Consider the following 24,711-nt stretch of genomic DNA (forward strand, 5'->3'; position numbering starts at 1 on the left):
AGCACAGCTTCTCTCATGAGCACAAATGTGCTCCAGGAAAGCACAAGACACCAACCCCAGGCAGATCACAGCCCCGCTGAACCCCAAATACCCCAGAGCTCTGTATTTGTCAGCACAGCTTCACCTGCACGCCAAGCAGGGCTAATGACTAGAAGGGGCTTGGAAGGGTGAGAAGGAAAGAGTGGGGCCAGCATTTTGCAGGGATACTCCTCCCATCCAGATGAAACCAAGCCCTTCTAAGCAGATGCCACCTTGCTTCACAGTGCAAACTGCTTTGCTAACCCCTATAGGTACCCCTGCAGTGTGAGTGGCTAATTCCTCCCTGTGGCTCTGAGCAATGCAGAGCTCAAAGGATCCATGTACATCTCCACAGGTCTATTATTTCATATTTTATCATGTCACCTTCTGGAAGTTTAGGTAAATCAGAAAAAAGGGAGGTGCTGTGTTGTATGGGAACTGTCACGTGCATCATGTGGGAAAGGCTGAACCTGCCTGGGTTAACTACTCTTGCCATCAAAAGAAGAGATGGAAAGCAACGGAGTGACTAGATTATATCAGAGGCAGAGGCAGGAGCTTGTTCTGAGAAGACAAACACTTGGCTAAAAGTTCCACTAGAAGCCCCTGCAGTGGGCTATTAAGATGTAGCCCATGTGCCACCTCAAGCTGATCATCCAGCCCAAGAAAGCTGCTGATTCTAGGGAGCCATCAAAATGCTTTGCCTCTAAAGGATAATCTCAGGAGTGATCGACATGCTGGTTAGAAAGCTGCGACTGTGTGAGCACACTGGCATTTCTCTTCTTGCTTTCTATGACACTGCTTTGGTTTCCACACTATTGAAAACATTCAGTGCTTTACTGACAAAGAGCTATTTTTGTACTCACAAGAAGTTTATACAAGTGTGAAATCAGGTTTTTTTCAAGATGTCATTCACTCACATCTGGAGTTAGGCTAAACACATAAAGTTTCAGAAATAACCAGCATCATGGAATCTGCCTGGGAAACAATCACTTTCAATATCAGCAAAGGTCACAAGAGTCAAAAACAAATACAAGACTCCACTGACTATGGAGTTCCCGTCGTGGGTTAAGAATCTGACTAGTATCCATGAGGATGAGGATTTGATTCCTGGCCCTGCTGAGTGGGTTAAGGATTTGGCGTTGCTGTGCGCTGTGGTGCAGGTCACAGATGTGGCTCAGATCTGGCATTGCTGTGGCTGTGGTATAGGCCGGCAGCTGCAGCTCCAATTCAACCTCTAGCCTGGGAACTTCCATATGCTAACCACAAAAGTGTGCTAACCACAAAAGAACAAAGGAAAAAAAGAAAAAAAGAAAAAAAAAAGGGAAAGACTCCACTGACTGAAGGGAGGTTCTGATTTGAAGAGGGGTTAAAAATTAAACAACAAGGACAACAACAAGAGAACCAGAATCATGCAGCAACTCAACCCTGTGTGCACAGTATGTACCTGCTCAAGCAAACAGGTTCCAGGAACCCATGGCCTGCCTGTATTCGAAGCCCACTGAGCAAGGGTTCCAGAAAGGCTCTCTACAGAACAGGGTTAGAAAGTATGGCCCAAGGGCCAAGTCTGGATGCTGCTGACCTTTGATGCTGCTGACCTTTGTACACCTTGAGAGCTAAGAATGGCTTTTACATTTTAAATGGTTGGGGTGGGGGGTGGGGGGGATCAGGAGTTCCTGTAGTGGCTCAGCAACCCGGTTAACGAACCTGACGAGTATCCATGAGGATGCGGGTTCGATCGCTGGCCTCACTCAGTGGGTTAAGGATCTGGCATTACCATGGGCTGTGGTGTAGGTCAAAGACCTGGCTTGGATTCCATGTTGCCGTGGCTGCGATGGAGGCCTCCAGCTGCAGCTCCGATTTGACCCCTAGCCTGGGAACTTCCATATGCTGTGGGTTTGGCCCTAAAAAAAAAAAAAAAATCAAAGGCAGACTATTTCATGACATGTGAAAATTATATGAATTTCAAATATCAATGTCCAAAATAAGTTTTGAATTTCATGAGTAAAAAAGTGTGTGAAAGTGTGTTTTTATTCTCTGCTATTTAAGTAAACATAATAGGTGCTAAGCAAATATTTGCTAAATAAACAAATTTATTATGAAGTAGAATATGCTTTTTGGAAATGTCAGATACATGTGAAGTACCCATCCCTCCAAACACACACAGAGTTGGAGGCTTTGGATTTGATGAAATTCTCAGCCTCGGTCTCTTGCTAACTTCCTGAATTATTCTAGTGAGTGGTTCAGAGGCTGCCACCTGCTCTATGATTTCCAGCAGACAAGGAAAACGTTTGGCTACGATGTAATGTGACATTACACCCCCTATAAGCAGGCATGCACCTTTCTGGTGTTAGGAATTAGAACTTTGCCTGGAATTTACCGACTCAGATAAATGCACTGGACATCTCAGAGAAGATAATGGGGAACTGGAAGGGACAGAATATCTTGCTTTTCCCTGGACAACAGCAGAGAAATACAAATAATGCCAAATTCCTCATATGAAGGCCAACGCTAACAAAGTTCATTTTTTTTTCCACTTGCCTAGTCAGCTGCTCAAATTACCACTCATTAAGAAAAGCCAATACAAACATGTTTTAAGAGGATGGTTCTCTATGGCAACAACTTCTCTCAAGTAACTGACATCAGAATTACTGACAGGAGTCATACAGCCTCTGGGGGAAGAGAGAGCAAAGAAAAAAGGAGCAGGTTTCCTGCCTCCCTGAAGGGTCTTAAGGCTTGGGAAGCTGCAGTGACTCATGTGACAACATTTCACAACACACTGGCCATTACAAGATAAACGAGGCTCCTCCAAAGCTAGAAATGATCTATGTGACATAGGTACCAACTTCTTTGAATGAAGTCTAAAAATAATCCAAACTGACTGTATTTTATAATTCTGGGTCAACTGGTTCTGTTCCCTGCTCTCTGGAAGCAGGACAAACAGCTTTTATAAGTAGTTGAAGGCTAGTACTCGAATCTCAAAAAACAGAAGCAGAGGCTAACAAAGGGTCTATATCTTCCACCTTTACTTCACTGACTTGAAAACTGCTTGAGAATCATGATAACTCAATTTAGCCTCCTTATTATAGAAAGCATAGCATCTTTTGAAGTGTTTAGAGAACCTAGTATTTTGAAACAAGGAATAGAGTATGAAGTCCTTAGGAATAAGTCAAGATTGTAAAGAAGAGAGGTAAAGTATTTAAGTGAATGAAGCTATTAATAAAGTCCTCTCAGTTTTTGTATGCAAGATTAATCATACATAGATCTCTCTTTAATTGCCCAGAAATTAAAGGAGCCAACAAAAGTGTTTTAAAAATACTTCTAGGAGTGGGAGTCCTGTTGTGGCGCAGCAGAATCGAATCCAACTAGTATCCATGAGGATGCAGGTTCGACCTCCTGCCCCAATCAGTGGATTAAGGATCTGGTGTTCCCGTGAGCTGTGGTGTATGTAGGTCACAGATGCAGTTCGGATCCCAAGTTGCTGTGGCTGTGGTATAGGCTTGCAGCTGTAGCTCCAATTCAACCCCTAGCCTGGGAACTTCCATATGATGAGGGTGCGGCTCTAAAAAAGCAGAAAAAATAAGAAAAAAAATTCTAGGAGTAAATCTGGTAGGGCAAAATAACTTCATTTCAAGGATATCTTAGTAAGAGTAAATTCAGTAAAATTCTCAAATCATTGAGTCATGTAATAAAAGTAAATTATACACACACTCAAAATACAAGGTCTTGAGGAGGTTGAGGTCCAAAGATGTGGTCACCCAGCAGCCTTCATAAACTTATCCACTGAAAAGCTACAGTAGCTACTATTTACCAGGGGCAGGGCCCAGACAAGACTCCTGTCCTGGGGGAGACCAAAAAAAAAAAAAAAAAAAAAAGTCTGGGTAGGGCTCCTGTATGGTCCTAACCACAAAAGAATAAAATAAAAAATATCTGGGTAGATCTCATGTAAGTGTCCTAGCCACAAAAAATTACCCAGCAGCTGAACAAGAAAACCAACTACAAAACAACTCCATTCAACAAAACCTCTAGCCAATTAAACTGAGATTACAATTCCAAAGAGTTCATTAAAAAATTATTATTGTTATTAAACATATAATCCTCATATACCACTTAAATATATAATCTCTTAGTTTCATGCAAGCTATAATAATTTTATAAGAAAGATATTAATGAAAAAGAAGATGTAATATTACCTCCTTACCTGGTCAGAATCCAAAAAACTTCCTTCAGGCAAGATCTGCCTCTTGTTTGGATCCAGGAGATGGCTCAACCTCTGTGGAAAGTCAATGCCCTATATCCCAGTGCTTCCCAAACTGTCAGGGGTGAAGGATCATTTTTTTTTTTCTTTTTAAAATCTCTAATAAATTGTGGGCCAAGGAAAAAAAATCACTAGAAAAATGGAATTTTAAAAAGCCATACAAAACACAGGTTCCAATTTCTAATAATTAATATCACACTACTATAAAAGTTTCTAAAGGCTTATTCTCAATTTCTGTCCTGTCAAGAGCTGGCCTGTGGGCCCACTTTGAGTGGCACTGGTATAAAATATTCAAAGGAAAAAAAAAAAAAGAAATGAGCTGAACTCACTGAAGCAGAAGTGGTAATGCCCTGGGTGTCCAAAAAATCTGACTCACATCTGAGAGAATGTGGAAACTTGGACAAGTCACTGTCCTTTCTGGGCCTCAAAGTGAATTATTTGCACAACAGGGAAGGCTATTCAGAGACTTCTTTCGAACGTGGTTTTAGCAGCACGGAATCTTAAGCAGAAGGCCAGTGTGCCAGTGTGTAAGACATCAGAGGAACTGTGGTTGAGGTGGGGCTGGGGGAACGCAGCTCATGTCCTGACCCCTCTCCCCCTTGAAAGGCCTCCCTGAGGCACCTGTGACAAACCCTTAGGGCTCTAAGAATACCGTTTGAAAAACAACAACATAGTTGTTAGGGTCTGTGACAATTCGAACATTTGTTGTTGCCGAGATAATTTCACAGCACTCAGGGACAGGAGACTAAGAAGCTTTCCAGAAGAAAATTGGACCTTTACTATTATGTAATGAGCAAAATTCTTAAGATGTCGTTACTTTTAGAATTCCAATAATGGGCTGTTTGTGACAACTGTCCAGTGACCAGTGTCTCCCCAAAACGGTAACTAAGTGTCAAGACTGTAAAGTCTCAAGAGGTCTTACTGAGGAAGATCCGCTCTGAGGATCCAGATGACTGAGGATGAGGTCGAGTATGGCTGACTCTTCTGGGTCTACCTGGTGAGGCTCCAAAGAGGACCCAGAGGGGAGACAGCAATGCCTAGACCTGCGTCACTGGTGTCCCCACCACAGTCACTTCAGACTGTAGCATGAAAAGCAAAGAGGCGGCTCCCAGCCACTGGCTGTGCTCTAACTCAGAGGAAGGTTCCTCTTCATCCTATTTTCATTACATCACAGGATAAAAACCTAGGAGAGAATGTTATTTCTGCTTTCCTGGCAGGACAGAGGGGACAGAAAGAAAAATGAGCCAATATTTCACTCTTCTCCTCCAACACTGGGCCATCCATATGTCAATTTCTTATTATCACAAAAGCTCTTCAAATCATTTGCTTAATCTGTCAACAAACAAAAAGCCAAATCTAATCCTTTCAGGCCAAACTTATGTCCTGGCAAAAGTCTAACCAAACAAAACAGCCTGGTGACTTACAGCTTTGGATGTTCTGGAAGCCCTTCCCCTCAGCCCTCACTTCTTTTCCTTTTCTACTGCTTTCTTAATTTCTGTCTTATTATGTTAGTTATTATGCTTGTTGATTAGAAGACAACATACATTTTTACTGATACTAAAACAACTTTCAAAACAGCAGTGACCCACTTTCTCCTTTCTGGCTCTCACAGAAAGTAGAGGCAGGCCCCTAAGCCCTGTTTGAAATCCTTGCTGCCAGGAGATGGTCGGTTTATGTCTCTTGCTGGAGGACAGGAAAAGGATGCACTCTCGGCACCGTGTGCGGGAGAGAGATAAGACCAGAGATTTCTGTCCTCGGCACCTTATCAGCTCTTCCTGCTACTTTCCAGCACAGAGAGCACCACAACTGGCAATAAACTAAACTAGCCTCAGGGGGGCTGGGTGTGTAAGCAGCTTGGGGATTGGAGGGAGCGAGGCAGGAAAGGGTGCAGAATGAAGAAAGGAGGTGAGGTTTTTAATACATCTTAAAATGGTGTGGCCCAAATAAAACTGTCTTAAATACACACACACAGATTTTTACATCTCGTTTTGCGAAAACTGCAGCAACAAGGATAGACGTTTTTATAAGAACTTCCTTTCTGGTTGGAATGCCATCACCACCTTCCTTGCTTTGAGCCCTGCCCCTAACTGCTCTGTGCTACTGGCTCCTGGGCACGTAGTCCGATCCGCTTGTTCATGTTCTGATTGTGAGGTGGGGTGGAGGGGGTGGGGGGAAACAAACCACAGGCTTTGGAGAGAATGCTTCCTCCTTTAGACAACCTGTGCTTCCAAGGGCCACTCACAATTCTCTTTCTATACTGCCAAGAAACAAACAAGGCTCTGAGATACTCCTCCAAATAGAGAAGGAGGTCACTGATGACCTCGCTCAATCTGCAACAAATCCCACCTGTGAATCCAAGAAGGACGCTATGCTTCAGAAATCCTGGTCTTTTGGGGGGCAGGACAAAGACAGCTTCTGGAGAAGAATCTAAATTCAGCAGGGAAATGTCAGTCATGGCCTCAGGTATTTCTAAGCAACTCATGTGAAAGTGATACAGACTTGGCAGCCTTCTTTTTAAAACATTCTTATCATATAAATTTTCAAACATGTAGAAAAGCAGATGAAATAGTATAATGAACCCAATGTACCCATTACTCAGCTTCAACAATTATCACACATAAGCAACCCTACTCATTAATTCAAAGCAAAACTATTATATACTTTATAAATCTCAGTGTCTCTAAAAGATAACAGCTCTAAAAAAATCTACAACTTAATGCTATTATCACACAAAAAATTTAACAAAAATTCTTTAACTAAATTAAAGAATCACTAAATTTCTCTAGTTTGTGTTCACATTGACTTTATTGTCTTTTAAGTTACATCTTATTATAATTTATTTGAATCTGTTTCCAAATAAGGTCCATATATTGTGGTTAGTTGACGTCCCCTGTCTCTTTCAGGCTACAGTTTCATGCTGATGAAACCAAGCCATCTGTCTCATAGAATTCTTTCAGTATCTGTACTCTGCTGAATGGTTCCCTGTGATTTGGGTTAACATGCTGCTCTGACCCACATCCATCCTGTAAAGTGACATCTAAAAGCAGGCTTACTCTCCAGCACAGCCTTATGAAAAACTGGGGTGGATTCATGGTCAAGCGAGTCTGGGAAACAAACCTGTGCTCTTCTTCCTTTTGACTCATAATGTACATCAGCATCTGAGAAACTGGTACTGGTTGAGCTTCAGAATTTCCCAAACATACTTTACTCTAGAACCCTTTAGGGTCTAACATCCATTGCCATCCCATGGAATTAGCATTAGGCTGAACTTACTTTGAGATGGTCTATTCACATAGATATTGCCATGATCTGGATAAAGTGAGTAGTTCTCCTAAATCTTTGATTTACCATGGTCTGCCTTTTACCAAAAATGGCAGACACCTGGTAGGGAAGTGAAAAGCTAGGATTCCATTACCAACAAAGAGTCTTCTAGGTGACTTTGGGAGACGAGGCTAGCTCTTTTCTAGATATCCCATTATTGAAATGGGAATATTTTGTTCCCAGGCCTAGACAGAAAAATCACTCTTCCATCTTAGAATAAAAGGTGGCAGGGAAATAACATGTCCTAAATCATGCCACATGTGTACATATAAAGCTTAAAAACTGCTTACAATAAGACCATATTTTCTTTTTAGGATTATGTGCAAGCAGTAAGAGCTGTGCAGTCTGACCAGTGGGATAATCAGGTAAAGAAGAAAGATTTTTGGAATAGGGTTCCATGGAAAGGTCTGTGCAAAGTTCGAATAACAGAAGAGAATAACTTATAATAAATCAAGAGCTATAAAAATGGAGAACAGACAGCCAACAAGCACATGAAGAAAATGCTCAACATCACTGATTATTAGGGGAATGCAAATCAAAACTACTATGAGGTACCACCTCACACCAGTCAGAATGGCCATCATTAATAAGTCCGTGAGAGTTCCCCTCGTGGCTCAGCGGTTAACCAACATTCTAGCATCCATGAGGACACGGGTTTGATCCCTGGCCTCACTCAATGGCTTAAGGACTGGCGTTGCCGTGAGCTGTGGTGTAGGTTGCAGATGAGGCTCAGATCCCATGTGGCTGTGACGTAGGCTGGCAGCTACAGTTCTGATCCCACCCCTAGCCTGGGAACCTCCATATGCCTCTAGTGCAGCCCTTAAAAAAAAATAAGATAAAATAAAAAAAAATTCCACAAATAACCAATACTGGAGAGGGTGTGGAAAAGAGGGAACCCTCCTACACTGCTGGTGGGAATGTAAATTGGTACAACTACTATGGAAAACAGTATGGATGTACCTCAGAAAACTCAATATAGAAGTACCATATGACTCAGGAATCCCACTCCTAGGCATACATTTGGACAAAATTTTCCTTGAAAAAGACACATGCATCCATATGTTCACTGCAGCACTATTCACAATAGCCAAGACACGAAGACAACCTAAATGTTCATCAACAGAAAAATTAAGAAGATTAATTAGAAGAATTAAGAATTAAGGATTAAGAAGATGTGGTGTATATACACAATGGAATACTACTCAACCATAAAAAAGAACGAAATAATGCCACTTGCAGTGACATGGATGGAACTAGAGACTATCATACTAAGTGAAGTAAATCAGAAAGAGAAAGACAAATACTATATAGTATCACTTATATCTGGAATCTAAAATACGGCACAAATGAACCTTTTCACAGGAAAGAAACTCATGGACTTGAAAAGCAGACCTGTGGTTGCCAAGGGGGAGGAGGAGGGAGTGGGATAGACTGGGAATCTGGGGTTAACAGATGCAAACTATTGCCTTTGGAATGGATAAGCAATGCTGTATAGCTGCTGTATAGCACTGGGAACTATATCTAGTCACTTGTGATGGAGCATGAATGGAGAATAATGTGAGAAAAAGAATGTATATATGTATACGTGTGGCTGGGTCACTTTGCTGTACAGTAGAAAATTGACAGAACACTGCAAACCAACTATTAAAAAAATTGTTTTTAAAAATAAAAATTAAAAAAAAAATAAAGTGCACCACAAACATGGAAAAAAAAATGGAGAACATAATCAGCAATCAATGGATATATAACAAAATTAAAATTTAAGAAAGCAATTTCAAAAAATAAAATGAAACACATGAACTTGATTTTTGCAACCAGCCTGTTGAATCCCTTCACAGAACAAAATTCCAAATGACTGTAATTTGCCTTTCCACTTGCAGTTGGACCTCTCAGCCTCCAAAACTAAGAGAAAAAAATATCTTGTTCAATCCAAAGAAAACAAAAACACAACCCCGCGCCCCCCCCCAAAACCCTGTAATTTGACTGTACATAACCTAATAGGGTATACCCTCAGGTCAAAAAGAATTGGTCAAAAAATTTTTTTAAATCTCTTATTCTATTTTTTTTTTCTGGCTGCACCCATGGCATGCAGAAATTTCCAGGCCAGGGACTGAACTCTTGCCACAGCAGTGACCTTAACTGCTGCAGTGACAACCCTGGACCCTTAATCCCCTGGGCCACAAGGGGAACTCCTATTTTTCTTTTTTTGATAAGAAAATTATTGATGTTATCTGTGACTACTGTAGATGCAATAGGAAATAAATGAGTTAAGGGTATTTTAATGCTTTCTATTTCTAGAATTGATAGATGCTAAGAATTCTTACTGTGGATAAAGATAAAAGATTAATGAGGTTAAGTATTATGGTCCTAAATTTGAAGAAGCAATATGTATATAAACTCATAACATACTTTATCATTTAAAAAAAAATGGAGTTCCTGTCGTGGCACAGCGGAAACGAATCCAACTAGGAACCATGAGGTTGCAGATTCGATTCCTGGCCTTACTCAGTGGGTTAAGGATCCAGCGCTGTCATGAGCTGTAGTGTAGGTTGCAGACACGGCTCAGATCTGGTGTTGCTGTGGCTGTGGTGTAGGCTGGCAGCTGTAGCTCTGATTAGACCCCTAGCCTGGGAACCTCCATATGCCACAGGTGTGGCCCTAAAAAGCAAAAAAGTAAAAAATTAAAATTAAAAAAAAATTACAGTCTATTGACATAACAGGCCTAGGAACAAAGACCAACCTAGTGGCAATGAACAACCCTACTGCTCAGATTGTGGTCTCTAAACATCATTTGCCACCAAAAGGAACCAGGGAGAAATGGGTGACTCTGAATCTGAAGCACCAAATGTACAAGGTGGGCCTAGAAAATCTTATACTAGGTAGGGAGGAATGACCCATTCAGGGTCACATCAAATGAATTTAGGAATCAACCTGAAGAGGTTCCCACTGGGCAGACAGGAAATTGATCATCAGTAAAGATGACAAATGCAATACACTGAAATACAACAAATATATTTCAATCCATGAATGATATAGAAAAGGAAAACTCACTGGTCCCTTTCAGAGAATGCTAGAGAAGCTCTTCATTTGAAAACTGGCAAATAAAAGAAAAAAAATATTTATCTATTACTTTCAGATAATCAGACAGTAAATATTTGAAAATTTCGATTCCAAATTTCATTCTAAAAATGAGAGAGGAAAAGAAAGAGATATGAAGAGATATGAAAAGAAGAAAAGAAAGATATGATACATCTTAAAAAAGATATGTCAACCAATTGCTATGGGTAAACCATAACTGGATCCTGATTTAAACAAAGAACTGTAAAGAAAACTAAAATTGATGGCATTTATGAACACTTACTGATGATAGCGTGCCATAATTACCACTTTTTATAGAGTACATTAATGGTCTTAGAGCTATACACACTTTAAAAAGCCCTTTAGGGAGTTCCCATCGTGGCGCAGTGGTTAACGAATCCGACTAGGAACCATGAGGTTGCCGGTTCGGTCCCTGCCCTTGCTCAGTGGGTTAACGATCCGGCGTTGCCGTGAGCTGTGGTGTAGGTTGCAGACTCGGCTCGGATCCCGCGTTGCTGTGGTTCTGGCAAAGGCCTGTGGCTACAGCTCCGATTAGACCCCTAGCCTGGAAACTTCCATATGCCGTGGGAGCGGCCCAAGAAATAGCAAAAAGACAAAAAAAAAAAAGCCCTTTAACTCTTACAGACGTATACTGACGCACTGATGTATTCACAGGTGAAATGTTATGATTTCTGGGATTTATTTAACAGAGGGGAGAAGTATATGGGGTGTTTGCCCCTAGTCCAGCCCTATCAGTTTGCTTATTGTTCCCCCAAGGCTCTTTGCTTTTGCAAAGATCTGTGTTTTTGTGGGTATGGTTTTCTTCCCTCCTTGCAAGAGCTTTCAACCTGAATTGCTACTCCTTTAAGGCAACCACACATATGTTAGCTTCTTTAAACCTCTGCACACTGAATTCATCACTACATCACTAATGTCCCCGAGACCTCTAGCACAGCACATGAGGCCTCTGCTCCAGTTGACTGTGTATAGCTGTGACTTCGCAACTTGACTGTGGACAGGAGCTGTGTCTTACCCCACGCACCAATGCCACTGGACGGCACAGAGAAACATCTGAGTTAAGTAGAACAAGGAATTGGAAGGGTCTGGATTAGGGTAACTAGAAAGGAAGAAACTAATTGAAAAAATATTTCTTAGGAAAAGAATGATCAAACAAAGAGATTACAAACTGAGGGAGTTGTAACCAAGCCTCTAGCCTTCTAATGCATAATCTATTATACAATACTGCCTAGGCTACAGGATCTAGGCTGAACTTACAGGACTAGAAAGCAGGCTCTGCTTAAGGCTCACTGTAACTTCAACTTGTAGACAGCTGATTTTGTCCATTGATTTAAAAAAGGTATCAGCCTAATAGTCTAGATCCTTATATGGATCCCTAAAAAGGAGTCTAAAATAAATTGTGACCAAAGATGGTAAAGTGTCATGTGTTGTGATTAATCCAATTCTGAGTAACTGGGGTCCATTAAAAAACAAAACAATACCACTGCCATGCTTTAATACATTACTGCCTCCCTAATAATATATTTATCGTGTTAACAGGGTGAAGGGATGGGATGAGCATAAGGGTGATAATCTAAAATTAAATGTACATCATACATTTTTTTTAAAGATTTTCATAGACTCACCAAGTAGGCAGGTAAACAATTTCCAATCTGAAACTAACAACTCTGGAATAAGAATGAAATAAATATCTCAAGTTGATGCTCTGTTTACAGGTCTCAGTGATACAGAGAAGTGAATTAACTTTACTGACTTCTAAAGTCTGATTTCAGAGTCTACTCAACAATTTCCTATAAAAGCCTCCTACCATTTATTTATTTATTGCTTTTTAGGACCGCACCTATGGCATATGGAAGTTCACAGGCTAACCCACTGAGCAAGGCCAGGGATTGAACCTGCATCCTCTCGGATACTAGTCGGGTTCGTTACCACTAAGCCACGACGGGACTCCCCTTCTTTTAGAAAGCCCACTGACATGAATGTTAGGACTGCACTTAGGTCCCTTCGCCAGGTCAGCTTTTCTGTTTGAAAAATAGAAACCACCAAATCTAAGATACTGAAATCATGACATAAGTTTAAGCACTTGTTAAAAGCTACTTAAAAGTTCAAGCCCACAAAATGCTTCAAAAGCAGTTAAGTAAAACTGAGACCCTCCCTGTGATTTTAAGAGTTGAAATGAGAATTACAGAAGGAGTCCTGGACAAGCGAATGTCAGGGGAGGCAAGTGATTGCAGGCAGCCTGTCCCTACTGCTACTAGCTGCTTAAAACAATTCTTCCTGATGCAGAAAAGATAAACCTGCCAAAGGACAACAGATGACAAAACAAAACCAACCACTTCAGCCTTGTGCTATTTGCAGAGGCCGAATGCTGTTTGAAGAAATAAAACACGGAGTGAACTTCCTAGAGGCTCACTGGGCTTCAGATAAGAAGTAACAGAATCTCAACAAACAGACCTAACAGCACTCTGACTCCTAATAAACATAATATTATGGAAGGAAGGAAAAAATTTACTGAGAAAATTCCTGTAAAGCTTTAGGTTAAGGACTGAATTATATTTTTTAAATTTTTTTTGTCTTTCTGTTTTTTCAGGGCACACCCGAGGCATATGGAGGTTCCCAGGCTAGGGGCTGAAATGGAGCTGCAGCTGCTGGCCTATGCCAGAGCCACAGCAACACCAGATCCAAGCCGGTCTGCAACCTACACCACAGCTCACGGAAACGCCAGATCCTTAACCCACTGAGCAAGGCCAGGAATCGAACCCACAACCTCATGGTTCCTAGTCGGATTTGTTTCTGCTGCGCCACAACGGGAACTCCCAAAGACTGAGTTTTAAGCAGAATTTTTTGGCTGTTATAAACTGGTTCCAATGGAATTACTTAGCATTACAATTTCATGACTGATAAGCATCAAGAACTATATTAAACTACGCTTACGCCTACTAGTGAAATCCTACTAATTTATGGCTGGGTTTAAGCGTCTTCTCAGATTATCTCTATGGTCTAGCAAATTTGCCAAACAGATTCTTCCTTAATACTTTACTTTAGAACCAAAGTCTACCAAAGACGAGATTCTCAAACTCTATCCAACAGTGTTTCAATGATAAAGTAACCAAATGACTTAATTACAAAATAGTTCTAATTAAAAAGAACTACGATAAAATTTAAATTTCTTAAGAGAAATGCTTTCAGGTAGCTTCAAGCAATTCAGTAATGCTCATTTATAAATATTTGCCATACTAATTACAATTAGGTTGTATCAAAGCAATGCCATTGGGACAGTTTAAATGAAGCTGTTTTTTTTTTCTTCAGGAACAAATTTTATTTATTTAATTTTACTTTTTCTAGGGCGTATACCTGTAGCATATGGCAATTCCTGGGCCAGGGGTCAAATCGGAGCTGCAGCTGCTGGCCAGGGATCAAACTGGAGCTGCAGATTCCAGATCTAAGCTGCATCTGCAACCTACGCTGCAGCTTATGGCAACGCCGGATCCTTAACCCACTGAATGAGGTCAGAGGTTGAACCCGCATCCTCACAGACACTAGGTCAGGTTCTTAACCCACTGAACCACAATGAGAACTCCTAATATTCTTAATCCCCAAACACGTATCAGAAATGAAATAAAATCTTAAATTCAAATACTTTTCACAACACTGAACCAACCAGTGCTGAAAGATCAACTTTTAAGCACCCAATTTATGAACACATGTTCTTGTATCTGCATGTCCACATCTCGATCTGTACGTGGGCACATACTGCATGTGAGGATGGAGTGATGCATCCTACAAAAGAACAACAATGTACTGTGAACAGCTCTTTCCTCCTTAGCCAGACAAGTGTTTGAATTTGCTGCCAAGGAAATGAAATGAAAGACAACAGGATCCGTTACCTAAAAAGATTCTAGGCTGGACCTATCACTTGGAGTTACTAAGGGATTCTGCATGGCTATCATGGCAGAACTTGGGCGTGGTGAGTGGCAAGAGGAGCCATCCATTTTATCACTGAAGGTGCAGATTCCACGGGACAAGAACTGTTCAGATTGTACTCAGGGAGAGTAGCTTCCCTGGGTCAGCTTTTCTGTCTATAGAAATAGAAACCTCAACAAATCCAGGTTACTGAGTCCAAGACATAAAATAAGTCTGAGCTCTTGCTAGAAAGCTATTTGGAGTTCATGATCCTAGTCATGTTTTCACATTTTCATGAATCCAAAACGCCTTATAATCCTACAAAATTTTCCTTCATCATTTGCTTCCTTGTCAATGTATTTAAAGAGTCACTGAAAGTAATTAGCCAGCTGAGTATTCTGATGGCCAGAGAAACGACTACTTTCTCGGCTCTTCCACTGCTCTGTAGTAACTAACAATGTACATCTGTGATGTGATAGTCTGGTGGGAGAGGATGCCTAAGTTAGGTACAATTTATCATGTGCCATCCTGGGAAGAGCCTTACCTTTTAGGTGAATTTCTCAGAGCCATTAAGCCTGATAACTAACTGCCGAGCCAGTGAATAGTTACACATTTCTGAGGTCAATGGGAAAATGAAGAGGCTCTGATGTTATTCTTTACTCTTCTTTTGCAGTTTGTAGTGTGACATTGTTTCTGTAACACTGAGCAGTTCATCTATCACAGATCAGCAGAGAAGTAGTCACAGTCAAATGCAGAAGTTGTGTGATTTTCCTAGGCCCGGGGAGCCAGGGCAGTATGGGTAGAATCGCACTCCCAGAGGAAAGGGAAATAAAAATCCCAAACCTCTTACGTGGACTGCTGCTCAGGCAGGACCCTTTTGGCTGGATTTTCAGAAAATTAAAATTAGCTCCGTCAGTGAATTCTGTGTTGTGTCTCCAGGTCCATTTCAGAACAGGAAAGGTTTGCTTGTGGGTCAGTCTCTCTGGGAGCAGCCACCTGGCCTAATGTCACACTTCTGCTCCTGGGGGACAGGCCTGGCTCCAGGGACTGGTCAGTGCAGGGCCATGAAGGGCCTGGGGAGACTCTGAAGAGGTCCCTGTGGGGCAGGCTGAGGACATGTAACCATATCATGGCAGCCCAACTTTTCACCTGCCCCTATCCCACTTCTTCCCCACAGACACCCCTCCCAGCTAATTCTCCAGAAAGTGTCCTTCATGCTAATTAACACCCCATTTTAGAGTCTGCTTCCCAGGGAACCAACCTGCAATGGTGCTTGTGAGGTCACCTTAATGGCAACCCCTCAGCTCTGAACTCCCACTTCTGGCCTAGTAACTCAGCACCTACAAGCCAATATGTCCATTCTGTTGTTTTTTTTTCCCTGCATTTAAAAAATCTCCCTACGTGGTTTCTCTGGCCTAAATCATCTTGCAAGGCAACAATGCACGCGCGCATGTGTGTGTGTGTGTGTGTGTGTGTGTGAGAGAGAGAGAGAGAGAGAGAGAAAGAGGCAGTGTGCAGAGGCAGACAACGTGTAGTCTTAGTTACAAAACTGCATAGATTTTAGCAGTTCATCTCTTACCTAATGTTCCCCACAAGCTCTGTTATTTTTAATACGGGATTTTGCAACACGTAATTTTTTTTAATAAACATATATATTGTGTTATAATAGAAATGCCTATATTTGACATTACATTTTATCTTATTCTTTTTTTACTTAATGGCCGCACCCACAGCATATAGAAGGTCCTGGGCTAGGGGTTCAATTGGAGCTATAGCTGAGGCCTATGCCACAGTCACAGCCACCGCCAGATCTAAGCCACATCTGTGACCTATGTCACAGCTTGCAGCAACGCCAGATCCTTAACCCACTGAGCAAGGCCAGGGGTCGAACCTGCACCTCTCATGGATACTAGTCAGGTTCTTAACCCGCTAAGCCACAATGGGAACTCCCACATTATGTTTTATAGTATTTATATTTGACATTAGTACTTTGGAAGAGCTTACAATGTTAACTGCTGTCTTTCAGAATACATTGGGAGTTACACGAAGGCAGGAACCATTCACCTGAGTCATGCAAGGGAAATTAATGATAAAAGGAGGTCCCAGAATGGATGGTAATTTATGTCATAAAAGAATTCATTACAGAGTTTAAACTGTGAATGTATTAAATGCATCAAAGAATGTATGAAAATGAAATGAAATCAACAAAATTCAGAATATGGAAAACAGAAGAGAGAAGGAATTGGAACCCACAGGTTAAAAGAGCCTAAAAGACACTATCAATTAATTGCAATATACAAATCTTGTTAGGATCCTGATTCAAACATACATGCAAGCTAAAAAATTATGAAGCAACTAGGAAAATCTGAACACTGACTGGATTTGATGACCTTCAGGAAATGTGGTTCATTTTTTAGGTGTGAAAAGAGTACTACAATGGTGTGTTGAAGAGTTCTTATCTTTTAGGAATGTATAATGAAATGCTAAAATAAGAAAACAAGATGAAGTGACATGATGTCTAGGAATTGCTTCAAAAATTGGAGAGAAAGTGGGTGGAGCTGAGCTGCCACAATATTGACCATTCAACTGATCACTGTTGAGCTGGACTCTGGTCAGTGGGGACTCATGATTCTCCCTATTTTTCTTACATTTTACATCTTCCATAATAGTGACTTTACAGCATATTGGGAGACTTGTTGCTGGGGGTGAAGTACATGACCCAAGGCACCCATGTCTCAGTGAAAGTGACTGCTAAATTGTCCTCAGAGAAGTCACCTCAGTCCCACAGAAGAAACAAGGCAGAGGGGAACCCAACCAAGGCAGAAAGGTAATCCCATCTGTGCGCTGACTCAGACGGGAACACAGAAGCCAGCAAGCGGTGTGTTTCCCATATGAGATCATGGATTGGCCACCAGCAGCCACTACTAATGTTAGAACAGGGTTTTTCCCTGAAAGAGTCACAATTCCTCTTGCTAGAAAAACAGGAACTGATCCTAACAGGAATATTATGTAATGCTAGGGAACTGAGGAGACTGGGAAAAGCAGGATGAGGGGTAGAGAAGAGCACAGGATGAAGGTGGAGGCAGGGAATGGAAACTGCTTGTGGGCTCGTTAAAGGGGCCCAGCCCAGGTCCGCTTCCTGCCAGCCTCACCCTTCCAGCCGGGGCCTTCTCTCCCTCGATTACCGGGCCACTTGCAGGCCGTCAGAACATGACGAGTGAGTGAAAAGGCTTATCTTCCACACTAACAAGCAGAACCAAGGGAGATCCGAGGTAAAGAGAATAACATCGGGCTGAAGGGCACACAGGCCAGGCGGGCTCCCTTTCACTGCAGAGGGAGCAGCGGCCAAGCAGGAACCTTCCGGAAGGTGGCCAGGACGCATGGGGCCCACCAGCAGCCTGCTTCTCAGGCTCAAAGACAGAGCTAAAAGCGCAAGCTACTAAAGGGACAGTGTGTTGATCTTTAAAATGTTGCACTACAGTGTGCACACAGAGATTCTGCTCTGGGAACGGGAAGTGGTGACACCAGTTCTAGCATGCGCACACATGCACTGCCATTCTCCAAGGTTTTAATTGTGGTTATCTCTGGGAGTTTGGATTATGGCATTTTTTTCTTCTTAATGCAATGGTTTTTCCTATAATGAATATTTACTGCTCTTATAATAATAAAAAATCATTTGAAATTTATACACACACACAAAGAGAAAAACCCCACAAGCTTAGGGCAGAGTGCTCCTTCCTCCAGGACAACTATACCTGGGGTGGACTGCTGTTGTCCCATGGCCAGTGTTGGCCCTGGACTTGGAACTAATCACTGAAGGCATTTTTTGAGTTCCCTCTCCTCTCACCCCTTCACTCCCAGCTGACGGGACAGGAGAGAGTAGCCAAGTGAGAACCCAGGAGGCTCATCAGGAAGACATAGCACAAAGGAAGAAAGGCTCAGGCAGATGCCCATGGGTCCATGAGAAGAGGACTTCATGGTATTAGGTGAAATGTGAAACACAAACACACACTGAGGAGTGATGGCAAGGAAATGAAAAGCAAGGAGGTGTGCAGAGAATGGGAACAAAGTTAAAAGGGGTGACTGCAGGGAAGGCCCAGATGACACCTGTGTTTTGAGAGCTAATGTTTCCCTGCAGAACTGATCAGTATCCAGAGACTGACTCCTCCTGTGGTAATGCTCAGCCCAGGGACCCCACTCTACCATCTGTTCCTGAAGCTACCTGAGCGAGTCAGACCCTAAGTCCCAGGGCTTCCCCGCCAGGCCCCCAGGATCACTCAAATCTTTCCCGCTCTCTGCTACAACCTCGGCTCAAGCTTCCCACGCCTCTCTGGAACAACAGCCTCTTAACTGAGTTGCCTATTTAGACTTGCCCCCTCCTGCCTTCATTCTTATTTTCTTATCTCCCGCAGCCAAGGATCTTTCTAAATTGCAAAAATAACCATGCCCTTTCTATGCTTCAAACACCTTAGCTGCTCCCAAACACATGCACAAACTACAGTCTAAGTTCTCAGCATGTGCTTCCAGACAGCTCTCTGGGAACCACCCCCCTTGGGGGAACCTAGGCCCACCTTCCAACACCCACCACAAAAGTCAAAACTAATCTGTAACAAGACTTTCTTTTCTCTGGATACCAAATTGCACCTAAAGTATGTGAAGCCTACAGTGGTGTTCAACCCCTTTCAGTGGAGCAACAGAGCAAATAACACTCATACAGCCTCCAGGAGCAACTGTGTGTGGCTGCCTGCTGGTGACCAGCCCAGAGACAAGGGACTCATGTAAGGTTTAATAGTACTTTTAGGATCTTCAGACTAACATTTTTTGGTGAATGTAATAGGAAAAAAAGCACCAATGAAGGGACAGGATAGGATTGCTTTGATGTGTGATATATGCCCACCGAGTCCATGACTCTGAACTAGTAACAAATGGCATTCTATGTTTGTGTGTGTGTGTACACGTCTACTTCTGTTACTTACAGTATAATGTGTATTACATATAGTTGTAATATATAAATAAGTACAATTACACAAAATAAACCATGTTTTACTGGAGACTCTCACCTTACAGCCTATTCCAGCTTACTGCTCAACCTCGTGCCCAGTTAGGCATCCCAAACACCCCCCTAGATGCTGACTCCCCACACACACCACCTCCTTCCCACACCACCTCCTTCCCAAATCACGCTCCCCTGGCTGTGGTTCTTGGGGCACTGTCTCCTGCAATCCTTGTAACATCTGCTGAATGCCTACTATGTCCTAGTACTTTGCCAGGGGTGAAGATCTGCCTTGAAGAGCTTCTAGAAGCATAAGCTTGAGTAGTTTCTGCCCTCAAATCTATACCCACTAGTGTTTTTGCATTCCCTTAACTTTTTTTTTTTTTGGGGGGGGGGGTCTTTTTAGGGTCACACATGTGGCATATGGAAGTTCCTAGGCTAGGGATCAAATTGGAGCTGTGGCCTATGCCACAACCACAGCAACACGGGATCCCAGTTGCATTTGCAACCTACACCATGGCTCATGGCCATGCCGGATCCTTAATCCACTGATCGAGACCAAGGATCAAACCTGCATCCTCTGGATGCTAGTCAGATTCGTTTCCACTGAGCCATGGCAGGAACTCCTCCCTCAACTATTTTAATGAGCATACTGTCTATATAATAATCCTCTATGAGCTGGTCTATAAAAAAATTTCAAACTATTATTTATGGCACAGGAGTTTTCTGAGCCAAGGGTTATGTTCCTGAGCTCTGTTTGTTCAAACGTTTTGACCTAGACAAAAATTTTCCCTCTCAAAAGCTTCCAATAAACTAATGCTACAGGAAGAAGACATGGGTCTAGTGGAACACAGGCTGTCGTTTTAATTTCTATTATGAAAGGTCATTAGTCTCAATAACCAAACAAAAAGGACTCTATTTTCAAAAATAAAAGTAGAGTGAGTTCACAAGTCATTTAGCCTCGAGGATCTCTGTCAAAGCAGCAACATGAATACAGTTAAAGAATGTTGTTATAACAAATCATGGTAACATGAGTCACTTACGAGCACTTTAGTGTATTCCTTATTACCTGTGGAGATTTAACTTAAGATAAACTTAAAACAAATATTATTGCAGTGAGTATCTATTAACAGATTCAAACAAGAAGCAAAATAATCCCAACAGGGTGTATGAAAGCTATGCTGCCCAGGGTAGCTTTTATATAAAAAAACTACATTCAAAGATTTAGGAATCTGAACAACTGTAAAATTGAACAAATGTAAACTCTTAAAAAATGGATTTGCTAATTGCCTACCAGATGTTTGTCATTAAGATAATAACCGGTGCTGCTGCGCAGTGGGTTAAGGCTCTAGCATTGCCACAGCTGTGGTACAGGTCACAACTGTGGCTCAGATTCAGTCCCTGGCCGGGGAACTTCCATATGCTGCAGGTGTGGCTGAAAAAGAAAAAAAAAAAAAAGATAATAACTCTCTCCACTGATTTTTCTCTTCAAAAATTAGGACTCTGGGGGCTCTTCTCCCCGCTCCCAGGAACTCTGGGAGCTATCTGCTTTCCTTTAATAAAAGCTCGCTTGTTTGCAAAAAAAAAAAAAAAAATTAGGATGCTATGGAAGGGCAATGAAAGGGTATTTCTAGGAAGGAACTCCTAAGAACCAAAGCTATCAATGCTCACTGCTTGGTAATTTATCACCAGTTAAAACTTATAATTACAAATACATTTAAAAAATATAGATTCTGTAAACATTCACACAAACACTTCCTTTAACCAAGAAGAAAAGAAAGTTTTGTTTTCTCACAAGAAGTAGTTATATTATAAATTTGCTTAAGGCTGAAATATTACAGTAAAAAGCATCAAATCTTTTCCCTATTATTCCTTTTAAATGAATGGGAAAATAATATACGGTTTCAAATTAAACTTAAAGTAATTAAAACTAAAATCTGAGTGCACCAATATTTTTAAGGTGGCATTTTTGTGTATGTGACATGAAAAACAAAAACTGCTCTGAATTCTTCACAGGAAGAGAACAACCATTTATTTACTGTATTTATTCAGGGCAAGCTTCCTTGTTCATGTCAGAATGGGAAATTTAACATTACTGAAGAGGAGAAACAGTGACAAAGGAGGTAGGAGTTAGACACGAACACATCACGTTTCCAAATATTTAGAGGGTCAATGTTATGCCCACCTAGAAAGTGGGTATAAATTTAGAGAATCAGAAAATTCTAAAGTTTCTTAGTTTTATTAGCATCACACTCTAACCAACTGAGCTAACCGGCCAACTAGTTACTTGGTTTTATTAAGTAAAACATTCTAAGATTAATTCATTCAACAGCAACCACAAAAATCACTTGGGCTGGGTTAAAGTACTAATATCAAAGAAAGAAAAATCACCAGACCTATATGGCTATGAGTTATCAAGCTCCAGCTCAGCCAAGTAAGTTCACAGACTTTCTCTGACCTGGCTGCAGACAAAAGACTTGGCTCGCTCCCATGCTGTCCTTCTTAGCTGCCATAATCAATGAGGCAGAAAGGGTCCTTTCTAAAGGTGCCAACAAAAATTTTCAACAATGTAACCTTAAGTAAAAGAAAAAGTCTTTACCTTGTAACTTTACGATATACTTTATAGTTACTGCTTATTAAAAACCCCCTCAAAGCATACTATATTACCTAAATAGGAAAAGTTAACATTCAGTGATCTCACATTTTCTTAAAATTAAAATCTAAGAGAATTCCAAATTCTACAACAGTCACCAAAAAACAACAAAAAAGGCTCCTATTCGCAAATATCACCTGAATCTTTTTCACGCTGCCTAAGTGTCCTGCTCTTTCAACTAAACACAGAACCTGTATGGGTGAGGCAGGCCTGTATCCCTTGAAACTTTCCTCTTAGGACTGCTTTTGTCATATTCCACAGATTATGGAATGTGGCATTTCCATTTTTATTTGTCTTAAGGTATTTTCTGATTTCCTCTTTGATGTCTTCATTGACTCACTGGCTGTTTAGAAGCATGCTGTTTAGTCGCCATGTACCTGTGCTTTTTCTCCAGTTTTATTCCTGTAATTGGCTTCTAGTTTCATACCATTGTGGTCGAAAAAGATACCGGATATGATTTCAGTCTTCTTAAATTTATTGAGACTTTTTTTTTGTGACTTAAAATGTGATCCATCCCAAAGACTATTCCATGTACACCTGAAAAGAATGTGTATTCTGTTGCTTTTGACTGGAATGTTCTCTCCCTCCCTCCCTCTGTGTGTGTGTGTTATTGTCGATTTCTCTCTTTATGTCTGTAAATATTTGCTCTATGTATTTATGTGCACCTATGTTGGGTGTGTGGATAATTTTAAATGTTGTATCTTCTAGTTGGAATGATCCTTTATCATTTTACAATGCCCTTCTTTATTTCTTGTTACTGTCTTTAAAATCTATTTTGTGTGATATATTCCATTTTCCATCCTCACTTTTAGCCTGTGTGTATCCTTAGATCTGAAATTGAGTCTTGTAGGCAGCACATATAGGTCTTGTTTTTTAATCCTTTCAGCTACCATACGTCTTTTGATTGGAGCACTTAGTCCATGTACATTTAAAGTAGTTACTGATAAGTTTTTACCATTGTTTTAATTGTTTCCTGGTTGTTTTTAATTTTAATTTTTTTTTTTTGTCTTTTTAGGGCTGCAAGTGCAGCATGTGGAAGTTCCCAGACGAGGGCTCCAATCAGAGCTGTAGCTGCCAGCCTACACCACAGCTCACAGCAATGCCAGATCCTTAACCCACTGAGCAAGGCCAGGGATAGAACCCGAGTCCTCATGGATACTCGTTGGGTTTGTTACTGCTGAGCCACAATGGGAACTCCCCTGGTTGTTTTTATAATTATAATTCTTTTCTTCTCTTGTTCTCTTTCCTTGTGATTTGACAACTATCTTTAGTGTTGTTTATATTCCTTTCTCTTTATTTTTTTGGTGTATGTGTTATAGGTTTCTGATTTGGGGTCACCATGAAATTCATATATGACAACCTATGTATACAGCAGTTTAAGTTGATGGTTAATTTCAAGTTCATTCTAAAAGTGCTACATTTTTATCCCCCTCCCCCACATTTTGTGTTTTTGATGTCATATTTTACATCTTTTTATTTTGTGTATCACTTAACCATCTATTTTAGATATAGATGATCTTGCTACTTTTGTCTTTTAACTATCATACTAGCTTTATAGGTGGTTTGATCTACTACTTTTACATTTGCCTTTACCAAGGAAAAGTTTTTCTTTCATAATTTTCTAGTTATGAACCTTTCTTTTTTTCCATTTAAAGAAGTCCCTTAACGGAGTTCCTTTGTGGCTCAGCGGGTTAAGAACCCAATGTAGCATCTGTTGAGGATGTGGGTTCCATCCCTGGCTTTGCTCAGTTGGTTAAGGATCTGGCATTGCCACAGGCTGCAGCATAGGTTGCAGATGCAGCTTGGATCTGATGTTGCCATGGCTGTGGCATAGACCAGAAGCTGCAGCTCCAATTCAACTCCTAGCCTGGGAATTTCCATATGCTGCAGGTGCAGCCATCAAAAAAAAAAAAAAAAGTCCTTTAGCATTTCTTACAAGGCTGGTGTAGTGGTGATGAACTCCTTTTGCTTGCCTGGGAAACTTTATTGCTTCTTTAATTCTGAATAACCTTGCTGGGTATTCTTGGTTGTAAGTTTGCCTTTTTTTTTTTTCTTCAGCATTTTGAATGTATTGTGCCAGTCAGTCTGGTCTGCAAAGTTTCCACTGCAAAATTAGATAATAGTCTTTTGGGTGTTCCCTTGTATGTACCTAGCTATTTTTCTCTTGATGCTTTTCAGATTCTCTTTTACTTTTGACATTTTAATTACAATGTGTCTTAGTTTGGGTCTCTTTGAGTTCACCTAATTTTGGGAACTCTGTGCTTCCTGGACTTGATGATGTCTATTTCCTTAGCCAGGTTAGGGAAGTTTTCTTCAAATAGCTTTTTTGTCCCTTTCTATCTTCTTCTGGGATCCCTAAAATGCAAATGTTAGTATTCTTGATGTTGTCCCAGAAACCCCTTAAACTATCTTCATTTTTTAAGATTTCTTTTTCTTTCTTTCTTTCTTTTTGGCTTTATAGGGCTGCTCCTG

The 24,711-nt window shown here is 41.1% G+C and overlaps 1 protein-coding gene across 5 annotated transcripts in view; it reads right to left on the reverse strand.

Moving 5' to 3' along the window:
• PINX1 (PIN2 (TERF1) interacting telomerase inhibitor 1) overlaps positions 1–24,711 on the reverse strand; it is a 73,991-nt gene that overhangs the window by 7,548 nt on the left and 41,732 nt on the right. For 4 of the 5 annotated variants that reach the window (XM_047759942.1, XM_047759945.1, XM_047759943.1 and 1 more), the window contains one exon: positions 4,217–4,288. The exons of the other annotated variant lie outside the window; for it this stretch is intronic. In XM_047759942.1, coding sequence (XP_047615898.1) covers positions 4,217–4,288 — 72 coding nt within the window. The remainder of the gene's footprint in view (positions 1–4,216; positions 4,289–24,711) is intronic. 5 annotated transcript variants of the gene reach the window in all.

The sequence above is a fragment of the Phacochoerus africanus genome, chromosome 15 (genome assembly GCF_016906955.1).
Source record: "Phacochoerus africanus isolate WHEZ1 chromosome 15, ROS_Pafr_v1, whole genome shotgun sequence".
Classification (NCBI taxonomy): domain Eukaryota; kingdom Metazoa; phylum Chordata; class Mammalia; order Artiodactyla; family Suidae; genus Phacochoerus; species Phacochoerus africanus.